The 24,126-nt window shown below is 43.5% G+C and overlaps 2 protein-coding genes across 9 annotated transcripts in view; one reads left to right on the forward strand and one right to left on the reverse strand.

The window, feature by feature from the left end:
* Positions 1 to 15,163, reverse strand: part of METTL11B (methyltransferase like 11B) — a 31,771-nt gene extending 16,608 nt beyond the window's left edge. Inside the window, exons 1-3 of one of the 6 annotated variants that reach the window (XM_021404338.1) lie at positions 15,072 to 15,163; positions 14,907 to 14,985; positions 1,088 to 1,482 (exon numbers count right to left, since the gene is read on the reverse strand). In XM_021404338.1, the coding sequence (XP_021260013.1) occupies positions 1,088 to 1,241 (154 nt within the window). In that variant the 5' untranslated portion in view covers positions 1,242 to 1,482; positions 14,907 to 14,985; positions 15,072 to 15,163. Of the gene's footprint in view, positions 1 to 1,087; positions 1,483 to 1,905; positions 1,992 to 11,625; positions 11,673 to 14,906 lie in introns of those variants that run through there. The other 5 variants (XM_021404336.1, XM_021404337.1, XM_021404340.1 and 2 more) reach the window with 5 other exon arrangements.
* The window catches only part of KIFAP3 (kinesin associated protein 3), a 65,162-nt gene continuing 56,233 nt past the window's right edge, over positions 15,198 to 24,126 (forward strand). For all 3 annotated transcript variants that reach the window (XM_021404333.1, XM_021404334.1, XM_021404335.1), the window contains exons 1-6: positions 15,198 to 15,329; positions 19,398 to 19,529; positions 20,728 to 20,882; positions 21,522 to 21,577; positions 22,113 to 22,254; positions 23,808 to 23,907. In XM_021404333.1, coding sequence (XP_021260008.1) covers positions 15,298 to 15,329; positions 19,398 to 19,529; positions 20,728 to 20,882; positions 21,522 to 21,577; positions 22,113 to 22,254; positions 23,808 to 23,907 — 617 coding nt within the window. In that variant the 5' untranslated portion in view covers positions 15,198 to 15,297. The remainder of the gene's footprint in view (positions 15,330 to 19,397; positions 19,530 to 20,727; positions 20,883 to 21,521; positions 21,578 to 22,112; positions 22,255 to 23,807; positions 23,908 to 24,126) is intronic.

The following is a 24,126-nucleotide window of genomic DNA, read 5'->3' on the forward strand; positions in this document are numbered from 1 at the left end:
TTCCCTTCCTTTCCATTTTTCCTTTCTTTCCATCGTTCCTAGCTACCTGCCACTAGGGACAGGAGTATTTACCTTGCATGTTTCATTTTAGATAGCTGCAGATACCACCACATGTGAACAGCCACATCAAAATACTAAGAAAACACGCAAGTACTTTTTCCTCTTTACAGACTCATGAATTCTAGCATTGTGAGCAGGGTTCTCACTGGGGTCTGTACAATCGCACAGAACCAGGTAAGATAATCCACTTACCCATGTGGACCTTTCAGTTAGGAAGGAGCCAACAAGCAGCAGTTTAGCAGGTTGGACAGACACAGCCCTTCCTCCTTAAATTCCTACAGTTCTAACACTGAGTAGAGGCTGAATAATTCTGCTTAAAAAGTAACACAGTGACATAAGAAAGATTCAACTGAAATCTACTTTCTAGGTATCCTGTCCTGGGAAAAAAATTCGGCTCTTACTCAGGATGAAATTTGAGAGGAATTACCATCCTTTTTCCACACATAAAAAATATTTTGGCATCCTGTATCTTTCACAGAAATTTGGCTATAAACAAATATTTTGGAGGCACTTTCCTCCCAGATAGCAAACACTGGTCTGGACAGCCTGCCGCAGAGATCTGGATTACAGAGATTTTTGACCAAAAAGAATTAAAAATCGTTACCTTTCAAGCATTTGTCCACAGCAACACATAACACAAAGTCAAGGGCACACAACAGCAGGCAAGGCCTGTCAGCTCTGCTACTTTTCAATTTGTCCTTCCAAGTTCTGAATACGTCCATTTGTGTTTTATTTAAAGGCAAGGAAAGAGGTACCGTCACCCCAAAAATCAAGCTTCCTTTCACTCCTGAGGTCTTTCCCATGCCCCCCTCTAGCAATCTATGGAGTATTTCAGTAAAAAGACAGGATACTGAATTAGAGGGAGCTGAGAGAGTAACAAATAGTTTAGCTAGCACTACTCTCTCAGGCAGGGCTTCTCAAAACCACTATGTATTGTCACAAGTGCTGCACGCTGCTATCTAATGTGACACGTCCTTCCAGAGCATGGTAACGCACACACAAACGTCCCTGCCCACCAGTTACTCACCCAGGGGAAGCGTTTCCAGCAGATAAAGGTAACACTGAAAGAAGTCATTCTGAATCGCCTTATGCAAATCAAATGACATGCTGTGGCGACAGAGTTCCTCGTCTGTCTTGTGCCAGCGCGACTTGAAAGCCAGATGTGCTGCTTTGTATGCCATGGTGATGTTTTTCACAAGGGCAGGCAGGCAGTTGTGGCTGGTGCTCTCTGCAGGACCTGTCCTTCCGAAGAGGCAGAGGCAGCGTCATTTAAACTGTGGCAGTGTGCTGTCATTCTATATTGGGGTGTGTGTCTGCAGCAGTGCAGGGGGCGGAGGCGGGCGAGAGGGGAGTGAGAAACGCTGGCTCTTGGCACTTCCTCAGAGTAATCCCTGGAGCGTCGCCCTCTGAAGCAAGCAGGTGCTGGAAAGCGATAAAAACCTCAACCAGGAAATTGCTTAGCCAGGGTAAAAGTAGATCTACTTCAAAAAAGAGTGCCTTTAGTTCTGTTACACTTTTCCTAATCTGTGCAGCCTTCACTTGAAAGAAACTCAGATATTATCCAGGGTCTCCCATCTCCCTCTAATCTCACAAGGCAATTTTGTTTCTCTGTCTCTCTCAGTATTCTTTGGTCCAGGGAAACCAGAGGAAGGCCAGAAGATCAGAACGTGGCACTTGCCTCTGTACAGATTTGGTGTCCTAATAAGCTGCGATGATTGCACGCAACAAGAAAATGATAGGTTCAGCATCATACTGCACCATAGTACGTGGCAGGGCAAACCACTCTCTGGCACTACAGACTGCCCAAATTCATGTCATCTAATTAAATGGTACGGAGCATCTCACCTGCACAGGCTAGCTGTGAGAAACTGCTGTCTGGGAGCAGAGGAAAGGTGCAGCCAGGGAAGGATACGAGCTTTTTGTTTTAGCTAACAAGATACGTGGAAGAATAAAAGGAGATAAACAGTCCATTAATAAACGTAGACAAATGCATTAGCTGGAAAAGAGGGGGAGGCTGAAGCTACTACAGCAGCAAAATTCTACGAGAAAGGGAGTAGGGTCAAAAGCTGAAATACTTTTCGGATGGAGAATGACTGCAGAAGGGAGCTGCATGCTGTAAGTGCATTACATCTCAGGGGAGGATCAGCCCCTCAGCAAGGGACAAGGACAGATGTACTGCTTCAAAAGTTTGTTTGCCACTCAGTGGCTCAGGCACTTGGTGTGGTAGAGCCTCCAGCCCGCTGAGCTGCAAAGGTACCTGTCAAGGGGATGGGGATTTTGTGCTGATGGCACGGGCCTCCACACATTGTGCCTGTGAAGGTTTCCTCTTTCAAGCTTTCTCTTCCAGTTGCCTGCAGTGTAAGCGCACTACAGTGCAGCCAGGCTTGTTGAGAAAGTTGGATGTTTTAACATAAAAAGCCTTCTACCGTATGTCCTGAGCAGTACTGCAATTACCAACAAAGGTCTGATCAAGCTTCTGAGCAAAGAAAAAGGAGCTTCTGCCAAGAAAAGTCTCTAGTATTGGACTGAACCAGTGTATTTTTTGAAGGGACTCTGCCTTTATGAGATGATGCTAATCAGCATTTAGCAAAGCATCTGTTAATCACTGGGTATTACTGCCTGTTTTGTTTCTTCAGTTAACATCCCATACTACCCATTCTCACCTAAATACATTGGCACACTGCTCTGCCAGTCGTTCTAGTCTATTTGGTCATGCAAATATGTTGGTGAACAGATACAATGAACACTAGTTCAGAAAAATATGCTTTACTTTAAGCAGCATCAGTCCCCCTTTCCAGCCTTCAGCTGACACAATGGAATTTGTCATATGCTACAACATGAGGTTGGAACAGTTACCTGTGATGGCAGTGGCAATATAGTCACAATACACAGCAGCCTTACCAATAATGCAGATCTCCTCCCTGTATCTTGTCAGATGAGTGCTGAATGTGGTTCTATGAAAGCCAAAGGAATGAACTGGAAGCCAAAGGAATACTGGAAGATGTGTTTCTATGGCCTGATTCCTCCCTGCTCTTGCATTCCCTCTGCTGGGGTCTCTGCTGTGCCATTTCAGCTTGCTACACCTGCTCACATTTTCTGTCTGGTCAGCACTGCAAACAAGCTCATTGCAGAGCTTATAGTTGCCAGAGAAGTGCAAAGAGGCAGAAACATGTGGTTGAGGATGGAGTAGGGAGAGTGGGATCATGGCAGAGATTAGATCCATCCTGGTGCCACAAGTGCACCAGAGCCCAAGAACTCCCTTGAACTATGTTCTATACCCATTCTTGCAAACTCAGATTTTCTTCCTGAACTCTATCGGTGAAGCATAAAGTCCTCTCCAACTGATTCTGAAATACGTGGCCCCTGACAAAATCCTGGTTTATCTCTTGGTTCCCTCACAAACCTGGCCCTTTCCTTTAGCTTGTCTATTTCCAGCCACATTCAGTTAATGCACCAGTGATGGATGGGTCAAGACAACACATGAATGCTTTGGAAAGACATTACACAAGCTCACATTGGCACTGATGAAAGACAGCCCTACAAGCTCCCAGCCCACCTGCTCCACATTTGACATTGTGCTTCACATTTGTCATGGCTGTGGTTTTGGCAATACCCATTGTGTAGCAAAGTGACCTCTCTGCTTAGAGATAGCAGAGACTCCAAGCATGAAACCTAAGCCCTGGTGTGTCCTAAGGGAGCCAAGTGCTAGGACAGCACAGTTGAGCATGCTGAGATCACAGGCTCAGGGCTCCCAATAGCTTTCACAGTCATGAAGTCCATCCACATCTGCTAAGAGGAGGTGAAGTGCAAAGGCAGAGAAGGACATTGCTTCTCTTGCTTTCTGTGCACAAATGGGCTTAACTCTTGAGTTCCTTAGTGTCTCTAAAGCATGCTCCAGCAACTTTGTCTCCTCTGATCTCCGAATTTACATTCTGAGAATCTAGCCAATACATACACAAGGTAAACTGGGCATATTTCAGGGCAAATCCCTTTTTAGCGTATTGCCACAGATGGTCTTGTAACATACTAGCCTGGTTTCCTTAGGGGAAAACAAAGACACATTCTCTTTGTTTTATGTCTATAGCTTTGAGCTTCCCTGTTACTTCATTCCCAAACAACAATTAAAACCAGCTCAACTCTTTCAAATTAATTCCACAGGTATTTCAAAGTTCACAACAAAACAGTAGGAGGGGTAGACAGGGTTCATCCAAAAATGTCACAGAGACAGCACAAAATTCGTAAGAGGGGATGGTATGGGCACATCTGCACCTCTTTCCAAGGTACCATACTCAATCACCCAACACATCTGTCAAACACAACAGTTCACAGGATTACTTTTTTAAGACTGAGCATTGGTTGTAACTGCTTTTGTCCCACTCAAAAAGAGCAAATACCCATGGAAGGCTGTGTAAAAACTCCTATTATTTGCACATAAACAAGACTAGATTCCTGTTCTAAATAGCTCTGAAATCTAAGAGATACTGTGAAGGCACACTGAGTCTTCACATACTGAGAAAGGTGAATCACAACAGCATCAAGCCTTTTAAATCATTTTCCAAGCATTTCCATTTGCCCTCTGTAGCAATCAGAAAGATCAACACGATGGAAAAGGCATTACAAAAGAGGTGGAAAGACCAGCACAATAGAAAAGTGCTACAAAGGGAAGTAGATTGCTCACACATATCAGAAGATTCTGGGTTTGCAGGGAAAAGCTCCACCAAGGAGGGATCTCCAGCAAGAGATCCTCCTTCAGTGCCAGTCAGCCCTTAAATGAGGCCTAAGAGGGGTGGAGCCAGGCTCCAGCCCTTCCTGTCAGTGAATTGCCTTCACCTGTGCTCCCAGGGCTGACTGGGTCTTTCCTCCAGGTGCTCAATCAGTGGATCAGGCCGTGACTCAGCAGTTCCCATACACTGTCAAACATTAGACAGAAGCAGATTTGTGCCCAGAAGTGCCTGAAAAAAGCCACATAAATTGCAGCTTTTCCAAAAAGCGGATGCTGTGTTCTCTGCATATTTGTAAGCAGCAGCATCTCAATGTCACCTGCTAAGAACTACTCACAACTCTGCTTGTTTACACTGCCTCTTGACTCCTTGCTTTGCGAATAAGCAATATTGATCTACCTAGAAGCTGCAAACAGGTCATGCATTAATATATAGCTTACATCTCCACTAACAAGAAGAGTAGAGGTTTAATAGGGGCACAATGGCACCCATACTACTTCTAGTGTCACTGTTGGAATATGAGACAGTCCTTTCAATTTTAGCTTCCTCTACTGAATGGCCATTTGACTCCTTCTGAAGTTCTCTGATGCAGACAGTCTACCCTTTTGTTGGTAGCAGAGACAATTAAGATCCTGAACCTTTGGGTAAACCAAAGCTCTACACTAAAACAGTAGAAACAGCCATAATGCATGACAGTCCTTGTCTTGAACAGCTTCTGGTCTAAAATAGGAATGTATTTGTCTTTAAGTGAGTAAACAAATAGTTCTCCATCTGTCATCTCCCCCCTCCCTGTAAGATCAAGCAGTCCAAGGACATGAAGTTTATCACAGACTGAAATGAAGACTTGGTTAGTTACCATACCTGCAAATGGTCTCTGCCTGAGGATAGTAGGTTTAAAACAAGTTATGAGATGCTTTATGATTCAAAGCAGACCTGCTTGTTGGAGTATCAGGGAGAAGCTGGACTTCTATATTAGTAGGTAACTGTCTCTACAAATCTGATCTATACTCACTACTTCTGAAACACATCAGCTACACAAGAAAAGAACATGCACCAGTGCTACATATCATGCAGGTCACAAAGGGTCAGTTTAGCCTTTAAATTACTGTGTTCTGCTTAGAAAACACCTGGTATGCAATGCGATTTCCACACAGACAAGCCATCAGGATTGTTGTACGATGTCTCTTTATCTTAAAAAGGCCTTCATATTAATTCTCCCTCATGCTCACAGCTGGCACACGATGTCAGGAATAAATGTGGTTGAAGCAAGTAATTTTTGTTTTTATCTCTGACAAATTTTTAAAAGTTCTGAAAACCACAGGATCATATTGTGAGAGGAGGCACAGGCAGAGAGCACACGTGCAGTTCTGAGGGCAGTGAGGAACAGCTGCAGGTTGGACTGCAGGTGGTAACCTTTATAACAGACTTCGCTGCAGCCAGAAAAGCTGTTCCGACTGCAGCTCCAGTGGCTTATTCAGAGCAACAGTGCATGTCAGTGTCAGGCTGAAGAGCTGGGAAATAGCAATCCAACAATGAATGAACCAACTGCCTGTCTTTGCTGAAGCCTACAGTCACCTGCCGACTAGGCAATCTCACAAAAATCACTCTGTGACCCGAGGAAATGAAGAGTAAAACAGGTCGTTGGGCAAAGACCCAATTCCTAAGGTTGGACTTGTGATCTCCCAAGAGAAATCCTCTCTTCAAATCACATTTCCAAAGCAGAGTTCACTGACTGTAGGTCAGGATGACTCATGCCCTTCAGGGCATATCCTGCACAATTCCCGTGCCCTTCCATGGGTACAGTCACAGCAGCAATCTGTTATCATTTATACAATTGGAATTCAGCAATCTGGACTTCCATCTAAAGCAACAAAACACAGCATGTGAGCCCTATGGGTAAATACATTATAACACACAAATGAAACTGGCCAGAGCTTTACCCCTACAGAGGGAATATAGTTCTTTCCTTCAAATCCTTCTAGCTCCAGAGCCAACGCTAAATTGTGTTTTTAAGGGAGTGGGAGAAGTTGCTCTTAGGTGGGCGTAGAGCCTGTCTCATCCTGTCTCGAGCATGGCGACAGTCACAGTGGGGCCCTGATCTGGAGATCCATAAACAGTATGCTAACGTAAACAGCCATACTGGGGGAGGACTCCTGCACGCTTTGGTTGTGAGGATTTTATTTGGTTCTGGTTAGGAACTCTCAGTAATGCTGGGGCTGCAGGGAAGGAAGGGCAGGGTTCCTGATGAAACTTCAGTGGGGGCTGCTCCGTTGTTCTTGATAAGAAGCATGACAGCTGTGCCCACAACATCTGGTTTTCACTGAACCCTAGTGAGAGTCCCTTGCTGAGTCTCTTCCACCCCATATGTGGTGGTTTAATTGATGGAGCCTGAGAAGGTTTTCGGTCCAGCATGGAATGCCGCCTTTCACTGTGATATGCGACTCCAGATACAGTAAGGGCTGGGCTGCTTACAGTCATCTTATAAAAGCATTTCTTCGTGATATTGTATTTTGTGTATATTGCCCTCTGTTGGCTTGAGCGCAAGATAAAGCTCTTTCTAGGTAAAAGCTAACAAAAGCCTCCCTCTGGCTGAGTGGCAGGGCTTGTGGGGTTCAGAAAATGCATCAAGTTAGCTGCAGCCCTGCCTGTGCGTGCACAGCGCACTTTCCCCAGAGCTCTGTGTTTAAGAATGCAGGCACAGCCCTTTAAGCAGGGAGGAAGGAGGTCTGGAGACTGGCTGTCTCTGCCACCGTGGACTGCACATAAGGAGAGAGTTTTAAGTAGTGACTGGAGGGCATCGTGGTTTGGTGAGCCAGGATAGAGAGGATGTTGCACACTCAGGAAACAGTACAAGACACAATACAGAAAACTTGTGGGAGATCAACTACACTGTCCTTGCAGCTCTGGCATGTAACTGCCAGTAACACTTTGCTAAAAAGTCTCTCAAAGAGGCTTTATTTTAAATTCCAAAGCTAAAGAGAGATAAACCACACCAAAGCTCCTTCTGCACACAGCAGTGCCAGAAAAACATGCCTCCCACACTTCCTCTCAGTTGGATCCTTCCTACCTAAAGCATAAGACTGACCCATGTGCTCAAACCAAAAAGCATGCTGCCTGCTTATCTCATCCCTAACAACAAATGGCAGCAGTGCCTAGAAAAGCAGTCTAAACCCATCGGCTGAGAAATCTGCTTTGTCGGACCCTTAGCATCCACATGCTGCTTCCTCACTGCCAGACCAAACGTTTTCTTGAACTCTTAAAAGCCCAGGCATGAAGGTGCCCATTCCTGGAATACCAGAACACAAATTAATGATGTGATGGGACATAAATACGGTGATGCCAGGGGAAGACACAGCCCTTCTCCGTAGCATGAACACCACAAAAATATAGAAGCTCCAATCTGAGGAAGTGAAGGGTACAATGGATAATAGCAGATCTGCAGAAACGAATGATGTGACCAGGCCATGCTTCAAGGAGGTCATTTAATTTTCTCCTATTTGCTAGGGATGGAGATGGTTTCTTATGAAGGTGTAAAGGTCCAGGCTTTTGGGTTTGGAGTTTTGTGGATCCCTCTCTGCTGTCAGCTAGGATTGTAAACATTAGGTTGGCATTTCCCTAATCTGGTAGAGCAGGGTGTTTCACAGCACAGCAAACATCCTTTTTGTTAAATCTGCACTGGAAAATGTGTTGTTCTGTGAGCTGCAGAGCCACATGTTTGTCTCACTGCTTCTATCAGAAGTAACCCCCATACCTACTCCCACTGGCCATCTATTGTGAAAGATACATCCTGGACAAGAAACTGCCTGTCCTGCAGCCATCCTGGAGCTGCTGTGGGACAGCTCGGCCAGACCATTCATTTGTGCTGTCTGTCTGGCTAATGTGCAAAGAGCGACTGACCTCTTACTGCTGCCAAACAGCTGAACTCTGCTTCACTCTCCCTCAGTGGAGTCCCTATCATGGGTGTCTCCCGTCTACCTGACAGCCAGATTGCACAAACCTCAAGAAACTCAATTAACCTTCAGCCTCTATACACATCTTTCAGTGGTGATTGCACTTGGCCAATATGTCAAGAAGTTATTAACAGGAGGAAGGGGAGATCTGATGCAGGGATATGGGAGGGATAGGTAAGACAGGATAAAATTCATTTCCTGAGAAAGCCAAAGGAAAACAAGCTGAAAGGGAAAAGGAATAGTTGATTGCAGGGAACAGATCTGACAATCTCTTCCACCTTTAGGTCCTAAGAAGATACATCTGGGAAAAAGCCAGGGAGTGCAAACCCAGAGCACTACAGATTAGGGGGCACCAGGAGCTGTAAGCAGCATTTTTACTACATCAGCAGAAGTACTGTGAGTGTACTAACCCTGGCATTTCAGAATGTATCTATGATATTGCTGGCTTGACTGGCCTTCATCCATAAACTGTCCCTGAGTTGGGTGTAATTCTACAATAGCAGGAACTATGCAGTTAAATCTTGTGCATGCCTTGGAACATTAAACTCAGTTTCTGGATAACTAAGTGATAAATATCAAGAGGCAAAAAAACCCTAGATTGAGCCCTACTCCTGGACAGCATAAATACTATGAGCATGAGTTGCAGGGACTATAAACACGCATCTTGTGAAATATAGCTCTTACACAGAGTAGTGGTTCAAAAATTTGAAGAAAACACCTTTCTTCAGAATTGAAAACAGAAACCAAGAAGATTAAGACTTGAAATTATTTCCTTTGCATGAACACTTTTTATCTGAGCTCGCAGACAAAAAAACATTCAAAAAACAAATGAGTGTGTGTTGTCTTTTGGAACCAAAAAATAATCACAACATGAAACATTTGAGCTGGTTAATGTTTCCTCCAGAGGCTGGGGATTAGAAGTCTGGGCAAGTAGCAGAGGAGGAAAAAAAACAAAAAGAGTAAAATAAAAGAAGAAACTCTTAAGTGATCTGACAAGGGAAACTTAAATCTTATTTTTAAAGGGTTAGGTTGTACTAAAGCTTGAAAAATTAAATCCACAGCTGTCTCCAGAGTACTATATCTCACCAAGAAAGCTTCAAGTAAGTTTATCATGTATCCAACACCTAGACATTGGTCCTCAGGGACCACTAGGATAATATTTCCTCTGGATTAGCAAGAAAGCTAGCAAGTGACATCTGTATGAGTCTAACTTTAAGTGTAAGGGTTTTCTTATTATAAAATGATAAATGAAGAATGAGCTTACTGGGAAGGAAAGCTCTTACAGTTTGTAAATCTAACACATCCCCACTTTTGCTTTAAAAATGCACTGTTATCTCCTAAATTAGTTTTATTTTGTGACATCAGTAAGTTGATGTTTCTAAGTCTATCGTCCTCCCAGTGAGGATCAACATGTTCTTTACGAGTAATATTTTTAATCCTGTAATCCCCTTTATGGGGAATGCTTTTAATTTAAGAGACCATGAGCACTGGCATCGAGACAATATTATATACACAAAAAGAATTCAAGAAAGAGACTATAGGAAATACAGGATGGATCTGGCAAAATTACAGTGCTTTCCTTCTTCTGGGATTCTTCAGTATTAGCCAATAAAGCCCAGGACATGATGGAATGCTATTAATTAACTCAACTTGCTGTGCCTTGCCATGACAACTGATATGCCCTTGGGTTCCAGGGAAATCTTACGAATCATATAAGATAGAACACTTAGCCTGAGCTGGGTGATCTAAGGACAACTTAATATGTTAACTTAAAAACCTGAAAACCACCAGCAAACTGAGTTTTGTATGTGAAGCACAAAATGAAACCCAGACACCTATACAAATGCCAGTGTCGGTACTTCATTGGACAAAGCTCTATTTATTGATGCATTTTGCACTTTGTTTGTCTAAAATCCCCTCACGTGAAGAGCAGACCACAAGTCACTGAAGCAGAATGACTACAGTCCATGGATGGGCTACAGTAACCTAGCATTATCCCTTTCTGCCCTCAAAGCACATTGGTGACAATTGTGTAGAAAACCCTCTGAGTGAGGCAGCCATGTACTACTCTTTGCAGATGCACAAGTGGGAGGTGTAATGAAGAAAAGGCATACATAGCAAAATTAAATGGTGAAAGCTAAACAAGCAAATTGCCTAAACAGCTCACAGATGGTAAGTAAATTCCTTGAAAGCTGAAGGATTGTTTTTCTCCCCAACACACAGCTCAACAGCAGTGTAAAACTTCCATTATAATAACCCAGAAGCTCATCAGAAATAGTCATTACCAGAGCTTAACTCTTGGTCTCTTGTATTTTCTTATCCATGGCTGTCTGAACCAGGGCCTGATCCTCCCTTCCTGCAGTGCTTTTAAGACTCCTGGAAACTACAGCTAAGACAGGGAAGTAATATTCTTGACCCCACATCCCCTTCTTCCTCTCTTGCCTTATGTTGCCCCCACACACCTTGTTTTGAACACAATCATCATTTTTTTCTAGCACAAACTGTCTCTACCAGGCTCCTCCATACACTCTCCCAGCCAGCAACCTCTCTGCCTCTGCCTGCTTCTACTCTGAGCAACAAGGACAGCACCAGTAGACACAACGCTCCAGAGCTCAGGCTACTAGCAAGTTGCATCCGCTCTTGTCAGAGACAGTTTGGAAAGCTCTGCAGGAAAAGAAAAAATTGGGTCACTGCCTGCCAACATCATTCCACCCAGAGCTGATTATGTCACCCCCACAGAAACATGAAGTGATCCCTCTTACCTATTATTATGCTGTAATGTGACAAAAGCACAGCAATAACAACAGGGTAGCAAAGTCCTAAGCTACATCAAGCAAGAGTAAACCCAAATGCAGCAGCCATAGACACAGAAACAAAGAAAAGAATCAACTCACCCTTAGAAAACCTCATGCACACAGGGATCTCCAGCAAAACACTCTCACCTCCACTGCCAGTGCTTAAATGAGGTCTGGGAAGGGATGGATCCTGGCTCCACCCCTTCCAGTCATTCAGGTACATTGCATGCACCTGAGCTCCCCTGGGTTGGCCCTGCCTTCCCGCCAGGTGCTCCATCACTGCTTCAGCATTTCCGCTACACCTGTTCTTACTTTCAGCTGAAACATTGGAATGACTTCAGCTGATGTACTGTACCTAGGTTTAGATATGGCTCTTCTGGACAAACATAGGCCAAGTAGCTTTGATACAAAAAAAAAAAAAAAAAAAAGGGTTTTATTGCATTAATGGCAATTTAGCCCTGGAACAGATTCCCCAGGAAGACTAAAATGTCCATCGCTAAAGATGGTGTTAGTGATAAAAAACAACGTGGGTGCAAATTATTTGGTTTGCGGAAGAGTACAGACTAAAAGAGATTGCTATGAAGCTATGAAACAATTTAGCCTGAAGCACAGGCATCTACTCCTAACATAAAGGCTGATAATTACGGGGAAATTTCTGATCATGGATCCTAAGGAAAGTTAATCCATTGGTTAAGTGCTATCCTCTTAAAACTGTATACTTGCTCTTAGGTCTGAATTAATCTAGCTTAAATGCATTTCTTTGTGCTTTGTTTCTGCTATGCTTCTCATATGCTTTGGTTAAAATTAAGTGGAAACTAATAATGTGATTTTTGCTATCTGCAATAGGAGCAGACTTGCTTTGATTATAAGGATAAAAGATTTTGCTCATAAAGTGCTCTGTGAAGCCTTCGCTTTGTTCTAAGGAAAAAAGTCATTGTCTGAGGGTATGGGAACTGCTGAGTCATGGCCTGAACCACTGATTGAGCACCTGGAGGAAAGACCCAGCCAGCCCTGGGAGCACAGGTGAAGGCAATTCACCACCCCTCTTAGGCCTCATTTAAGGACTGACTGCCACTGAGGAAGGATCTCCTTCTAGGGATCCCTTCTTGATGGAGCTTTTTCTTGTAAACTCGGAATCTTCTGATACGGGTGAGCGGTCTAATTCTTTTCCTTTGTAGCACCCTTCTATTGCGCTGTTTTTTTCTTCTTTCATAACACCTTTTCTATTGTGTTATTTTTTCTAATTGCTTCACTGAGATTCATAGTAAATTGTTGGAGAATGAAATTGCTCATTTGAATGAGTAATTTGTTTTAAGGCAATTGACACCTGACAATACTTCAGCTAAGGTACCCATTCCTACTCTTCCTTCACCCTCTCCTGTGTCTTTTTGACAAAAATTGAAAACAATGGCATTTTGGGGGGCAAAGAACTCGATGATCATCCTCAAAATCCTTTCTTTTTTTAGGGAGAGGGGATGAGAAAAAGAATTCTTGACTTATGATCAAATGTAGGCTTGTTCTAATGTAAAGGAGTCTCATTGCAAGCACTTAAGCTGCTACTTAACTTTATTACAGTGGCAAAATTAAGCTTGTGCTTGAGTGGTTACAGAGTCAGAACCGTAAAATGTCGTGGCCTTTATAGCTATAAGGCTGCTTTCTGCCTGCTGTATCTCTTAAACTTTAAGAGGTACAATTCTGTCCCCATTGGGGTCAGTGGTGAAACTCTCATTGACGGAACTCTCATTGACACTAGTGGAAACAGGATTTTGTGTAAGGAATCTGCAATGTTGTCGCAGTGGCCCGCAAGATGATATTAACAGGGACAATCTGTCTGCTATTGTACACTCGGTTCTATATTTAAGCTGTTTTCCTTAATGCAGTTACCCTCTTTGGATAAGGATAGCATTTCAGGTTGTGTGTCAGAAAATAAGCAGAAATCAGATATGCAAGTTCTAGTGCACAATATAGAGATCATACTGAAAAAGCACAATTTGCTGTTAAGATGTGTGTGCCTCACAGCAACTTTCCTACTGAAAGTGTTGCCCTATTAAGGGAAAAATACAGTAAGGTAGCACCAGTGTGACACACTTGATAAATTCCAATACTTCTTAGATCAGCCTTGCTTAGGACACAAGTGAGCTGATACTTTTTGGTAAATAGCAACCCTAAAGATCTCACATCAGGCAAGCACAAGGTGGTAGAGGTCAATTTAACATCAACTCAATATAATCACTCAGCCCAGTGAGCAAGAGTACAAGGCCATCAAATGAGGTTGCTTTCACAGGATTGAGCAATCTGATCTGAATCAGCTGAGAGATAGAACTTTGCTCTGTAGTGTCTAGTTAAAAGAAAACTCTGCATCTCTATGAAAAGGCCTGCTTCTTCTCACAAGTTTAAGCATTTTTTTAAATTCCAAACAATGGAAACCTACAGCTAATTCTCATTACTAGTTTAAATGAGCTGCAAATTGATGTATTTACTTAGGTCAGCATTGATATTAGTGTAAAAAAAAAAAAGGCAAATACAAATCAACTCTTGTTTTCATTTCTGTCAAGTCTTGCTTTCAAGGATAGGAAGAGTACCTAGTATTTACCACTAAGGTCATATGTTTTATTGAAAATGTCCTTCTCTTGCGTAGACAGCCTTGTCATTGCTGATCAAAGGCATTCCAGAATCATCTTGACCTGTGTCTCAAAACTCATTTCATCAAGAAGAGTTGCACCAGATACTCCCATTGCATATTAGATTTCACTTTTCCCCATCACACTTCAAATGCATACTTAGCCCAGTGTTTATTTCCTCCATGCCTCAACCACTTACTATGGGGCAGCACATCAGACCAACATCATCTCTGTCCCGCCTGGGTGGCATAGCATAATTGCCTAAAGTATTTTCTCTGAAAGTCATCCTTTCAGATTAGTGTGATTTATTTCAGCTAATAAAAGGTGTTACGGAGTTTTACACAGTTTATTTTTAGGAGGCATAAGAAGACGTGTCCAAATTACTGCATTTCTCTCAAAATCCACACGTATTCTTCTAAGAGGAATATGTAATCTTTCAAGGAGAGATTACAAACCTTAGGGTGGCTTTCTCAATTTCTGAAGGGGAAAACTAATCTAATTTAATAAATTTCCTATAGGAAAGCATTTTGCTACTTTAGTTGCATTTTTTTCATGATGATGTTGGAATTCAATTTCCAAGCAACCAGACCTCAAGGCATTTTCAGTGCACACATCCCTGTTACATACCCAAGGCCACACAGAGCTCATTGCAGACCATGGAAACAACTTCAAAATTCGGCTGAGCATCAACCTGGATTACCATTGCGAACACTTCGTTTAAACTGAAAGGACAAATACGAAGGAAGAAAACCAAGTTACCGTGGCACACGGGGGGTGTTGCTCCTACACAAAGAGCTGCTGGGTGGTACCGCGCTTCCCTGTGTCTGGTTAAGGACACCTAGCCGCATTTTGAGGGAAAACAATCGCAGTTACGCTTTTTGCATAAAGGTGGATGTTCTCAGCGACACAAGAACGTGTTTGTACTTTTTAAAAGGAAGCAAGGGAGGAACGGGCCGCCTCACGCCTCAGGGGATGCCCCGCCACACGCAGCCGGCCTGCGGCACTGCGCATGCGCGCCCACCCGCCCTTCGCGGACAGTGGCGGCGGCGGCGGCGCCTGCGCACTGAGGGGCCGCGGGGGCGGGGCTCGCGTTCACCCTGGTAACAGCACCGCTGCGGGGCCGCGCCCTGCCCAAGCCGTCCCCGCCGCCATGCAGGGCGAGGACGCCCGGTACCTCAAGAGGTAAGCGAGAGAACCGGCTGGAGTGCTCGGGGAGCGGAGGGTAGGGGTGGCGGGGGCGGCAGTCTGCGGTAGGGGAGACCGTGGGGGCCGCAGGCTGTGGTGGTGGTGGTGGTGGGGGGTGCTGAGGGACTGAGGCGAGGGAGGCTGAGGTGCTGCCGGGTGCCCTGCTGGTCCGGGGGGTGTCACGGGGAGGGAGGCTGAGGTGTTTCAGGCTGTGGTGGACGTGGGGAGGCAAGATGGGGCTGAAGCCGTGGAGGTGGTGGGTGAGGTTGCTTTGTATATGGGTAGGAAGGGGGTCGAATGGAGGTGATGGGGTGGTGGTAGGGCTGCTGTGGGACCCCCTCCTCACGTACACGCACACACCGCGTACCCGGGTTTTTCTGGGGGTGAATGGGGTGGGTGGCATGCTGGTGGTAACTGGTGGGAGGGAGGTTTGGAGAGATGCCCCGGTTTGGGGGTGACTGGTGGCGTGTTGGGGTGTCTGTTTGGGATGGAGTGCTGAGGGAGCAGCTGGTAGAGGGGAAGGAAAGCTGGGTGACGATGGAATGGCTGGGAAAGATAGCAGGTGGAGAAGTGAGCCTAAGGGATTACTGCGTCGTGTAAAGATCTCCGCTTGGTATTAAGGATGTGAAGAATGAATGGTTCCTTTATCTGTATGGCAGTGAGGCCAGTCAGACTACAACATGGGGTCCAGTTAAGGAGCTATTGGATCAATGTTGTCTTAGAGCAGAAGCACTAGCTGGCAATCCCACAGATGTCATGACAACAAGGCCTCCTTTAGACGTGATTGGTGAGCAGTGTTGCTTTCTCCCACCGTGTGGGTGATTTTATCCATCTCATCTTGAATTTGATGGAGTTCCGTGTCCTTTTTTTTTTTCCCACTTCCTTTCCGTGGTATTCAGCAGCATTTGCAGAACTTGCTGTTTGGCTGTCTGGGTTTTGCTTTTTTCCTCGGTATGTCACGTGTTAAGCCTCTTAATTGGAAATGGTGGAAAAAAAAAAGTCTTGATAATCTTTGATACTCATTAATTCTGTCACATAAATGTGAAAACAAGTAAAAATCAAAGGGCCCCCTGTAAGGAAATAGCTGTGATTTCACAGCAGCGTCCATTTCTAGCTTTGCACATTTTGTTTGTGCCATCTTATGTGACCTTGCAGGAATCTTCTTTCTTTTGTAGTTATCACTGCAGTAAGCATCGTTTTATTGTTCTAGGGAACGCAAACCGAAAAACAGCTGCTGTGCTGTTTAACGTGACAAGGCTTGTGTGCAAGTCCAGTGTTATTCTGATCTCTCTTTCCCTTTGTCATCCTCCTTGTGTAGTCCCCCTCCCACCGTGTCAGACACGCTAGGATTTGTTATTGGATTTTTAGCTTTATCCACACGTGCGGTTTGTGCCACTTTTAATTAGGACAGTTTGATTTTGCTTTTTCCCCCTGAAGGAATCAGTCAATAAAGGGCATTCACACACCAGCTTTGATTATGTGAGCTCAGTTGGCACAGCCTTTGTAGAAAAGGCCTTCCTCCTTTCAAAACTTGGATACAGCAGGATTCTGGTTGACAAAGCAGGCAGTGCAGGGGGAGGACAGGCCGATGCGTGCAGACGCTCCCCAGTGCATTGCTGCTTCTACCAGAACATCTGTACAGATGGTTTCTGAAGATATTAGGTGCTTGCGAACTCAAGATGGATAAAAAATCAAGAAAGCAGATGTTTGTTCATTGGGGGGGGGCCTTTAAATACTTTTTTTGTGGTGCTGGCGTTCTGAATACAGTGGTCTCCAAATAGAACACAGTTCTAGTGTCCGTGTGGGGTATTTCAGTGTAGGTTTTTAAGCGTTTTGTGTTGTAAGACTTCTCAGAGGAAGAGATTGAATGTGAATTGATTTGTGAATCACATAGCCAGGAAGTAGCGCGGTGAGGGTGGTTGTTAAGATGAGAGGACGAAATCTCTGCAGCTGTACGTTCTTTAGCTTACCCATCTGTCCCTCTTAAGGAAGGAAAAAAAAAAAAACAAAACAACAGGAAATGTTAAAGCTGTTTAAGCAGTCTTAGGCTGAGATTCTGCTGGTAACTAAGCTCATCAGTGGCTTACTGCTGCCAAGAGGAGGTCTCCTGTCCTCGCTTTTATCCCTGCTCGTAGCTAGAAATTGTCGTTCCCTTTTTACGTAGCACTTTAACTGAGCAACGCATGGAAAATCTCCCTCTGCCCAAAACATTTCGAGTTATCTGTTGGCTTGCTGGAAGTGGCTCTTGAAGGAGTTTGCTTGTGCTGAAACAAAGTGACCCCTGGGAGCGGGGAAACCGTGGGAAGATCAAATCCTTTTTGCAGTGATAAGCTGCTAATTTAGATTAGTTCTCATATACACTGCTTCTTCAAGCCTGCTTGTCCACCACCCAGCCTTTTCTTCATATCTGTAGAAATGACCTAGCTGTCACTTAGTAGGGGTTTGACTGCTGGGAGGAACGTTTGTGGTTAGAATCTTCTGGTTAGGTGTAAATTTGGGGGAAATACATCTAGAAGTAAAGAGAGGATGCCGATTTCTTTTGAAATAGATTCCCACAAGCTTTTTGCTCCAGAAGACTGAACCTCATGAAGCTTCTATATGAGAATAGCCTGACACGAAGCATCTGCTCCAAAATACTGTTAAACACAAATCTCTTCAAAAATGTGAAGTGATAAATGGAGTTTTGCTCCAATCTCCTCAAGAAGGATGTTGTTCATTAGCAGTGCATTTGTTTGCCCTGTAGCTTTATGTCTTTATGAAGCTTGTGGTTGAATTGTGCTTTCCTTCCCACAATGGTCCTTTGCAGGGTTGTTTGGGTGGCTGTGAATATTTCAAGAAGCAACTTTTTGCAGTTGCATCTCTGCAGAAGGAAAAGCAGACGCCATAACTGCTGAGTGAAAGGAGGCATGCTTTCCAGACTTTTTCTGTTGAGTGGTTGGTTACACTGAAGGCTGCATCCAGGTTTACTAACATTTTTAGCTCTGTGAGGCATAACAGATCTTTCTTCATCCAGTTGACCTTGTGCCACCACTAGCTGCCACCTCTCTTATGATGATGCATGTGAAGTCACCTGTAAATCTCTTTATCAGCATAAACTGTTTTAAAAACATAACAGCAACAACAAAAAAACCCCACAACCGACCAAAACCAAAAACCAACCCACATTACAAGTGTTTTTTCACCTGCAGTGTTTTAGCAGCTTGGTTAATGACGTAGCTATACATACTCTGTTGGCAGTACTAAGGAGGAAAAGACAAGTGTCAGCTTTACCACTAAAGGCTGATGTGTAAATGTGTTCTGTGGATGTGGTTTTGTTGTCACTTGAGAACGTGGCCTTTGTAGCTCTGCATGGCTGCGATATTGCTGGCATAATGGAGCAAGCAAGGCAGACACTTCTGTCAGTGGCAAACCCACAGTGCTTTCTTGGAGAGAACACTTTTCCCAAATCCCTGTAGCTGGAATGAAGCAGGTAGGCACGCTTGATTTATACCTGTGGATGGCAGCTGTTGGTCTGGTATTCCCCTAAGCCTGGCAGCAAACACAGAGAGGTGAGGAACAGTAGTGAAGGGGTTTGTGCTTCAGGAGGGAATAGTGAATGTAAGATTAGAAGTCTACCATGAGTGAATTATAAATAATTTGAACTGTCAAGGTTTAGCTAAGCCTTTCAGGACAGTCTCAGCAAAAATTCTCGCTTGTAAGTGGCAGTACTTGTACCACTAGGTCAATTAGCAGAAGATTCTGCAGTAGTGATTAAGGAATCATCTGGGAAATGCACCTTTGTGAAGAGCATCTTTGTTGCGGTTCCATAAGAGATCTGTGAGTCTTTAAGATTAGTCCTCTTTCAACCAGGAATGGCCAATGACTTGGGTGTTTCTGTACATACTAGAGGCAATACTCAAGAATAAGCTTTGGTACAGCTGTCTGAAATGAAGAAATATGGTATGGAAGGAGGGCAGTGCTTGGGGTAAGGATACAGAACTGGAAACAAGTTGATGTTAATGGTCTATGTTCTGACATGGTTTTCGAGCCTTTCAGTTAATCAGTAATTTGTTTTTTTCTCTTCAGGAAGGTAAAAGGAGGCAACATAGATGTGCATCCATCTGAGAAAGCCCTCATTGTTCACTATGAAGTGGAAGCAACAATTCTGGGGGAGACGGGAGACCCTATGCTGGGGGAGCGCAAAGAGTGTCAGAAAATGTAAGGTCGTAAGTTCTGATAACTTCTGTTTTTCCCAGGCATAAATTTGATTAGCTTGTAGGTTCTAATCCTTATAAAACGTAGCACTGGATTAACGGAGGGTTTAGAAGCCATAAAGTAGCATGTACCTAGGAATACTTATGCCTAAAACATGTTGTAAACTGCTTTTTGTCTGTGTACTTCAAGGTGCTTTGTAAAGAAACGTGATTATTGTCATTTTACGTGCCCAGATCTTGAGGTGAAGAACAGAGAGTTCCTACTCAGATGATTGTTAACAATGGGGCAAGTAATACTACTGAAGCTTCTGGTAGCTTTCTGATTTCACTGTTGGCCTGCATATCAATCCGTCACCTCTGCTAGTGATTTCGCTATGGCATCTGCATTTTAGATTTATTTGGTATTTTTCTTTTGAGTGTTACAACTATTCCTTATTGAAGAAGTCCAGAGAACTGTCAGTAATTTTAGTTTCCAAACTACAAGTTTAAACTTAGGTTTGTTTTATCTCTGTAGTGAATTATTTTTGAAAATCTGAGCTGGGGTGACTACCTGTGTGAATGCATGTAAGAAAAGTAATAGAGGAAAAGAATCCTTAAACTGTTTTTGAGGGTACCAGACATGTTCATCTGTTTCAGAGGAATCGGCATAACTTGCATTTGCAATTTGCTGGAATTCATTTTTGCTCCATCCTATTGTTGATACCCAAAGAGATTTCTTACTGATCATTGCTGTGGGAGTTTTATTGTAGGTCTGTCAGAACTGTGAGATGCTCCTGACACTGCATTTGCAGGCACTGTGAAAGAAACTTCCTTGTGTAGCTCTTAGCTGTGTGTAATTTAGGGATTTTTTGTGCTGCTCTCCTCTGCAACCTTGTGTACTTTTGAGCAATGTATTCCAGATAACTTCTTGGCTGCCGTGTCTGAGGTGGTAACGAGGGATCTGTTCATACAGCTGCAATCACTATTGTTGTTTGTCAGCTGATGGACATGTGTGCTCTGTCAAATCTGTCTGGCAGTTACCTGCCATTTGGAATTGTAGAGAACCACTTCTTTGACGTTACCTGTGTAAGCTGTGGCACGGACACTAGGGATATCTGGATAATTTCTGCCGCAATGAATTCATGTCTGTATAAGCTTAAGTCGAAGGACTCGAGATACAAAGATCTAAAATCTGAGAAGAAACCTTTCTAACTCTGTTGCAGCATTCGGCTGAAGAGTCTCAGTGCGAATACAGACATTGCTTCCCTGGCTCGAAAGGTGGTTGAAGAATGCAAGCTCATTCACCCCTCCAAACTTGCAGAAGTAGAACAACTGTTATACTATCTACAGAATCGCAGAGATGCGTCAGCAGGAAAAGGTAAATAGTACAGGAACAAGGCAGCTTGAGGCTGACGTCCTTCAGTGTTAGAAAAAAAACGGCTGTGTGAGGTTTTCTTGAGCTGAGGTCCTGACTTGCTTGGTGTACAAGCTCCAGAGTTGGAAATGGGGAAGATGCGTAGTTAAACCACACTTGGGAAAAAAAAAAATGACAATCATGACGTGATGTCTGGGGGGGGCAGGTGGAAGCTAAAATTGTCATTTTAACAACCAAAACGTATGCTTCTTGGTCTATCACAAGGCAGCTTTGCCACAGTATGCAAGCAGAATCAGAGCTGTTAAGGTGTCTTAATGTGGAAGTGAGGTGTTTTTTTTGTTGTTTTTTTTTGTTTTTTTTTTTGCTCTGGACTTGCACTAAAGCTTATAATTCTCTATCTCCCCAGTTACTGGGCTGTAACTGGTTATTTAGACTGAGGAGTCAGACATCTGAGGGTTTTTTTGCTGCCCCGGTCTAGTTAGCTTCAGAAACATGACACACCTTGGCTGTGTTAGTCTAACAGGTCAGCTGGATGCAAGAGGGCTTTGAGCTTGATTTTACCGGAATGTATACTACGGGAGTAAATGTGGTTTTGTCTGTGAACATGCATAAGTTAACCGCAACTATGTTTTTTCATTATAGAAAAGAAAGAGAAATCCAGTAAGCCAAAAGATCCACCCCCATTTGAAGGCATGGAGGTAAATACTGGTGTTAGATGAGAAAGGCAAAAAAAAAAAAATTACTACTACAAAAAAGTGGTTATATAAATGGGGAGGAGAAATGCTTAACTCTGTGTGGTGGTGACGTTTTGTTGCCTTTTGCTTGCTTGGGTTTTTTTTGTGTGTGTGCTTTTTTAACAAAAAACTTAATTTAGAGATATTGCACAATGGAAAAAATCATCTCCATAAAGGGTAAGATATTTGGCTTTCATACTTCCCTCTCCGTTTATAGCACGCAGCAGGACAGCAAGTGAGGTCTGGAACATAGGACAGGATGCAGGGAGTCATGTCTGAGCATCCTTTTGTTTTTTGTAATTAAATCTTCTCAGATTTCCTGGTGCTCGTTGGCAGTGATTCTGTGTGTGCCGATTGTTTTGAGTGTGTCTTATTCTTTCCTAGTATCTTAACTCAAAGCTCTGAATTCTTTTGTCTTGTGATTGAGAAACACTGTGATCAGTCGTGTTAAATTGACATTTCTTAATCTGTGGAAACCGTTGCTTATGACTGCTTTCAGATTGATGAAGTTGCCAATATCAATGACATGGATGAGTACATTGAATTACTGTATGAGGACATTCCTGACAAGGTGCGTGGCTCTGCCCTCATCTTGCAGCTGGCTCGGAATCCCGATAACCTGGAAGAACTGCTTATTAATGGTAACAAGGGTTTGAAACTTTTCTTAATGATTTGCTGCTTTTGTGGTGCTTTTTTGATGGAAAAGCAGTTTACCTTTCATTTGAGGTTTTCTGTAGTTTGCGTTATGCTACAGTTAAATGTTGTGTTATGCTATAGTTAGATGTTATGCTTGCCCTCAATAATGTGCTAGGCCATGCTGCTTGGTTCCTACTAAACTGGCTGTCAAACTCCAGTTAGATCTCAATACAAATGGATGTGACTTAGGCTGTCCGTAGGTGGACTAGAAATTCTCCAGGTTCAACTTCAGGTGTTTTTTCTCATCTTATTAAGTTGGTACTGGAGACAAAAAAAAAAAGCAGAGTTGCATTCTGAAGATCAAGACTGTATATGGTTTGGAAACGGAATTTGCAGTCTCACATAAGTATAGATGTCAAGTTCCCAAGAGGATAAATTGACCATGGATACGTCATACAACTATTTCACTAGTGTAGCACGCTCCTTTTGTTTATGGAACCATTTCAAAACCAGAATTCTCTATATGACGTTCACATTATTGTCATTGCCTGTGAATGTACGTGTGCTGTCATGCATTATGTAAAGGTGAGTCTGACAAACAGAAGTTGCACTCAGTCCAAACCAGACTTCCAGACTGATGGTAGATTCATGTCTTGTTAATTTAGTGGTTTCCTTGTCTCCCATGTATATTTTATTGATCCTTCTGGCCTTGCATTCATAGAGTAAGTGATTGTAGTGGAAACGCTAAGTCACAGCCTGAAGCAGTGATGGAGCACCTGGTGGGAAGGCAGGGCCAACCCAGGGGAGCTCAGGTGCATGCAATGTACCTGAGTGACTGGAAGGGGTGGAGCCAGGACCCACCCCTTCCCAGACCTTGTTTAAGGATTGGCAGTGGATGTGAGAGGATCTCACTCCTGTGTACCTGAGGCCTTCCAAAGTTGAGCAGTTTTTCTTTTTTTGTTTCTGTGTCCGTGGCTGCTGCATTTGGGTTTGTTCTCATTTGCTGCAGCCTAGGGTTGTGCCACCCCGCTACTATCCCTGTGCTATCCATCACATCATAGCATTACAGTGATGAATGTGCTATGCCCATCCTACAGTGTCCACAAGTAAGATTATTGCAAGAATTGGGATGGGTGTAAATAAATAGAAAGTAGAGAATGGAAAAAGTGGCAGCTGTTCAGGCAGAACTTAAACAGAACTTGAAAGTGAATGTGTTGATGTTGTCACTAGGAATCGCCGTGTAGAATGGAATGCACTGGTAGTAGGGGCCACAGCATTTCAAAGTCAGTAGTAGGTTTAAGATTGCACTAACGTTTGGTTTTGCTGTCCTTCCTTACCACCTCTTCTTCATGCTTGTGGATGGCTAGTTAGAGTGCTCTACATTAATACCATCTGCAAGCAGAATTTTTTTTTTCACATGTTAAAGTGAGATAGCTCTGAAAATCTGCCATTTAAAAACAGCAAGAGGTGCAGAGTAAAGCTTATTCAGACTTTGTCTTTTAAGACAAAAGGAGAGATGTGAGATGCTGGTGCTCATCTAAATCTTGTTTCACTTCAGAAACTGCCCTGGGTGCACTGGCTAGAGTACTGCGAGAAGACTGGAAACAAAGTGTGGAACTTGCTACCAATATAATATATATTTTCTTCTGCTTCTCAAGGTAAGTTCAGGGTCTCTGTGTATAGGAACATAAGGAACATTTTTCTTCTCTGCTTAGTTGCTTTTCATTTGTTCTTTGCACTGCGCTACAAAACCTTAATGAAATGGGCAAGATATTGCTGAGTTAAAAACACACTTGTTAAATGACAAAATTGAGGTGCAGGAAGAATCCCCTTGGTGAGGTACTGCATAGTAGAGCTGGGAAGAAGCTAGTAAGGAT

The sequence above is a fragment of the Numida meleagris genome, chromosome 7 (genome assembly GCF_002078875.1).
Source record: "Numida meleagris isolate 19003 breed g44 Domestic line chromosome 7, NumMel1.0, whole genome shotgun sequence".
Taxonomy (NCBI): Eukaryota; Metazoa; Chordata; class Aves; order Galliformes; family Numididae; genus Numida; species Numida meleagris.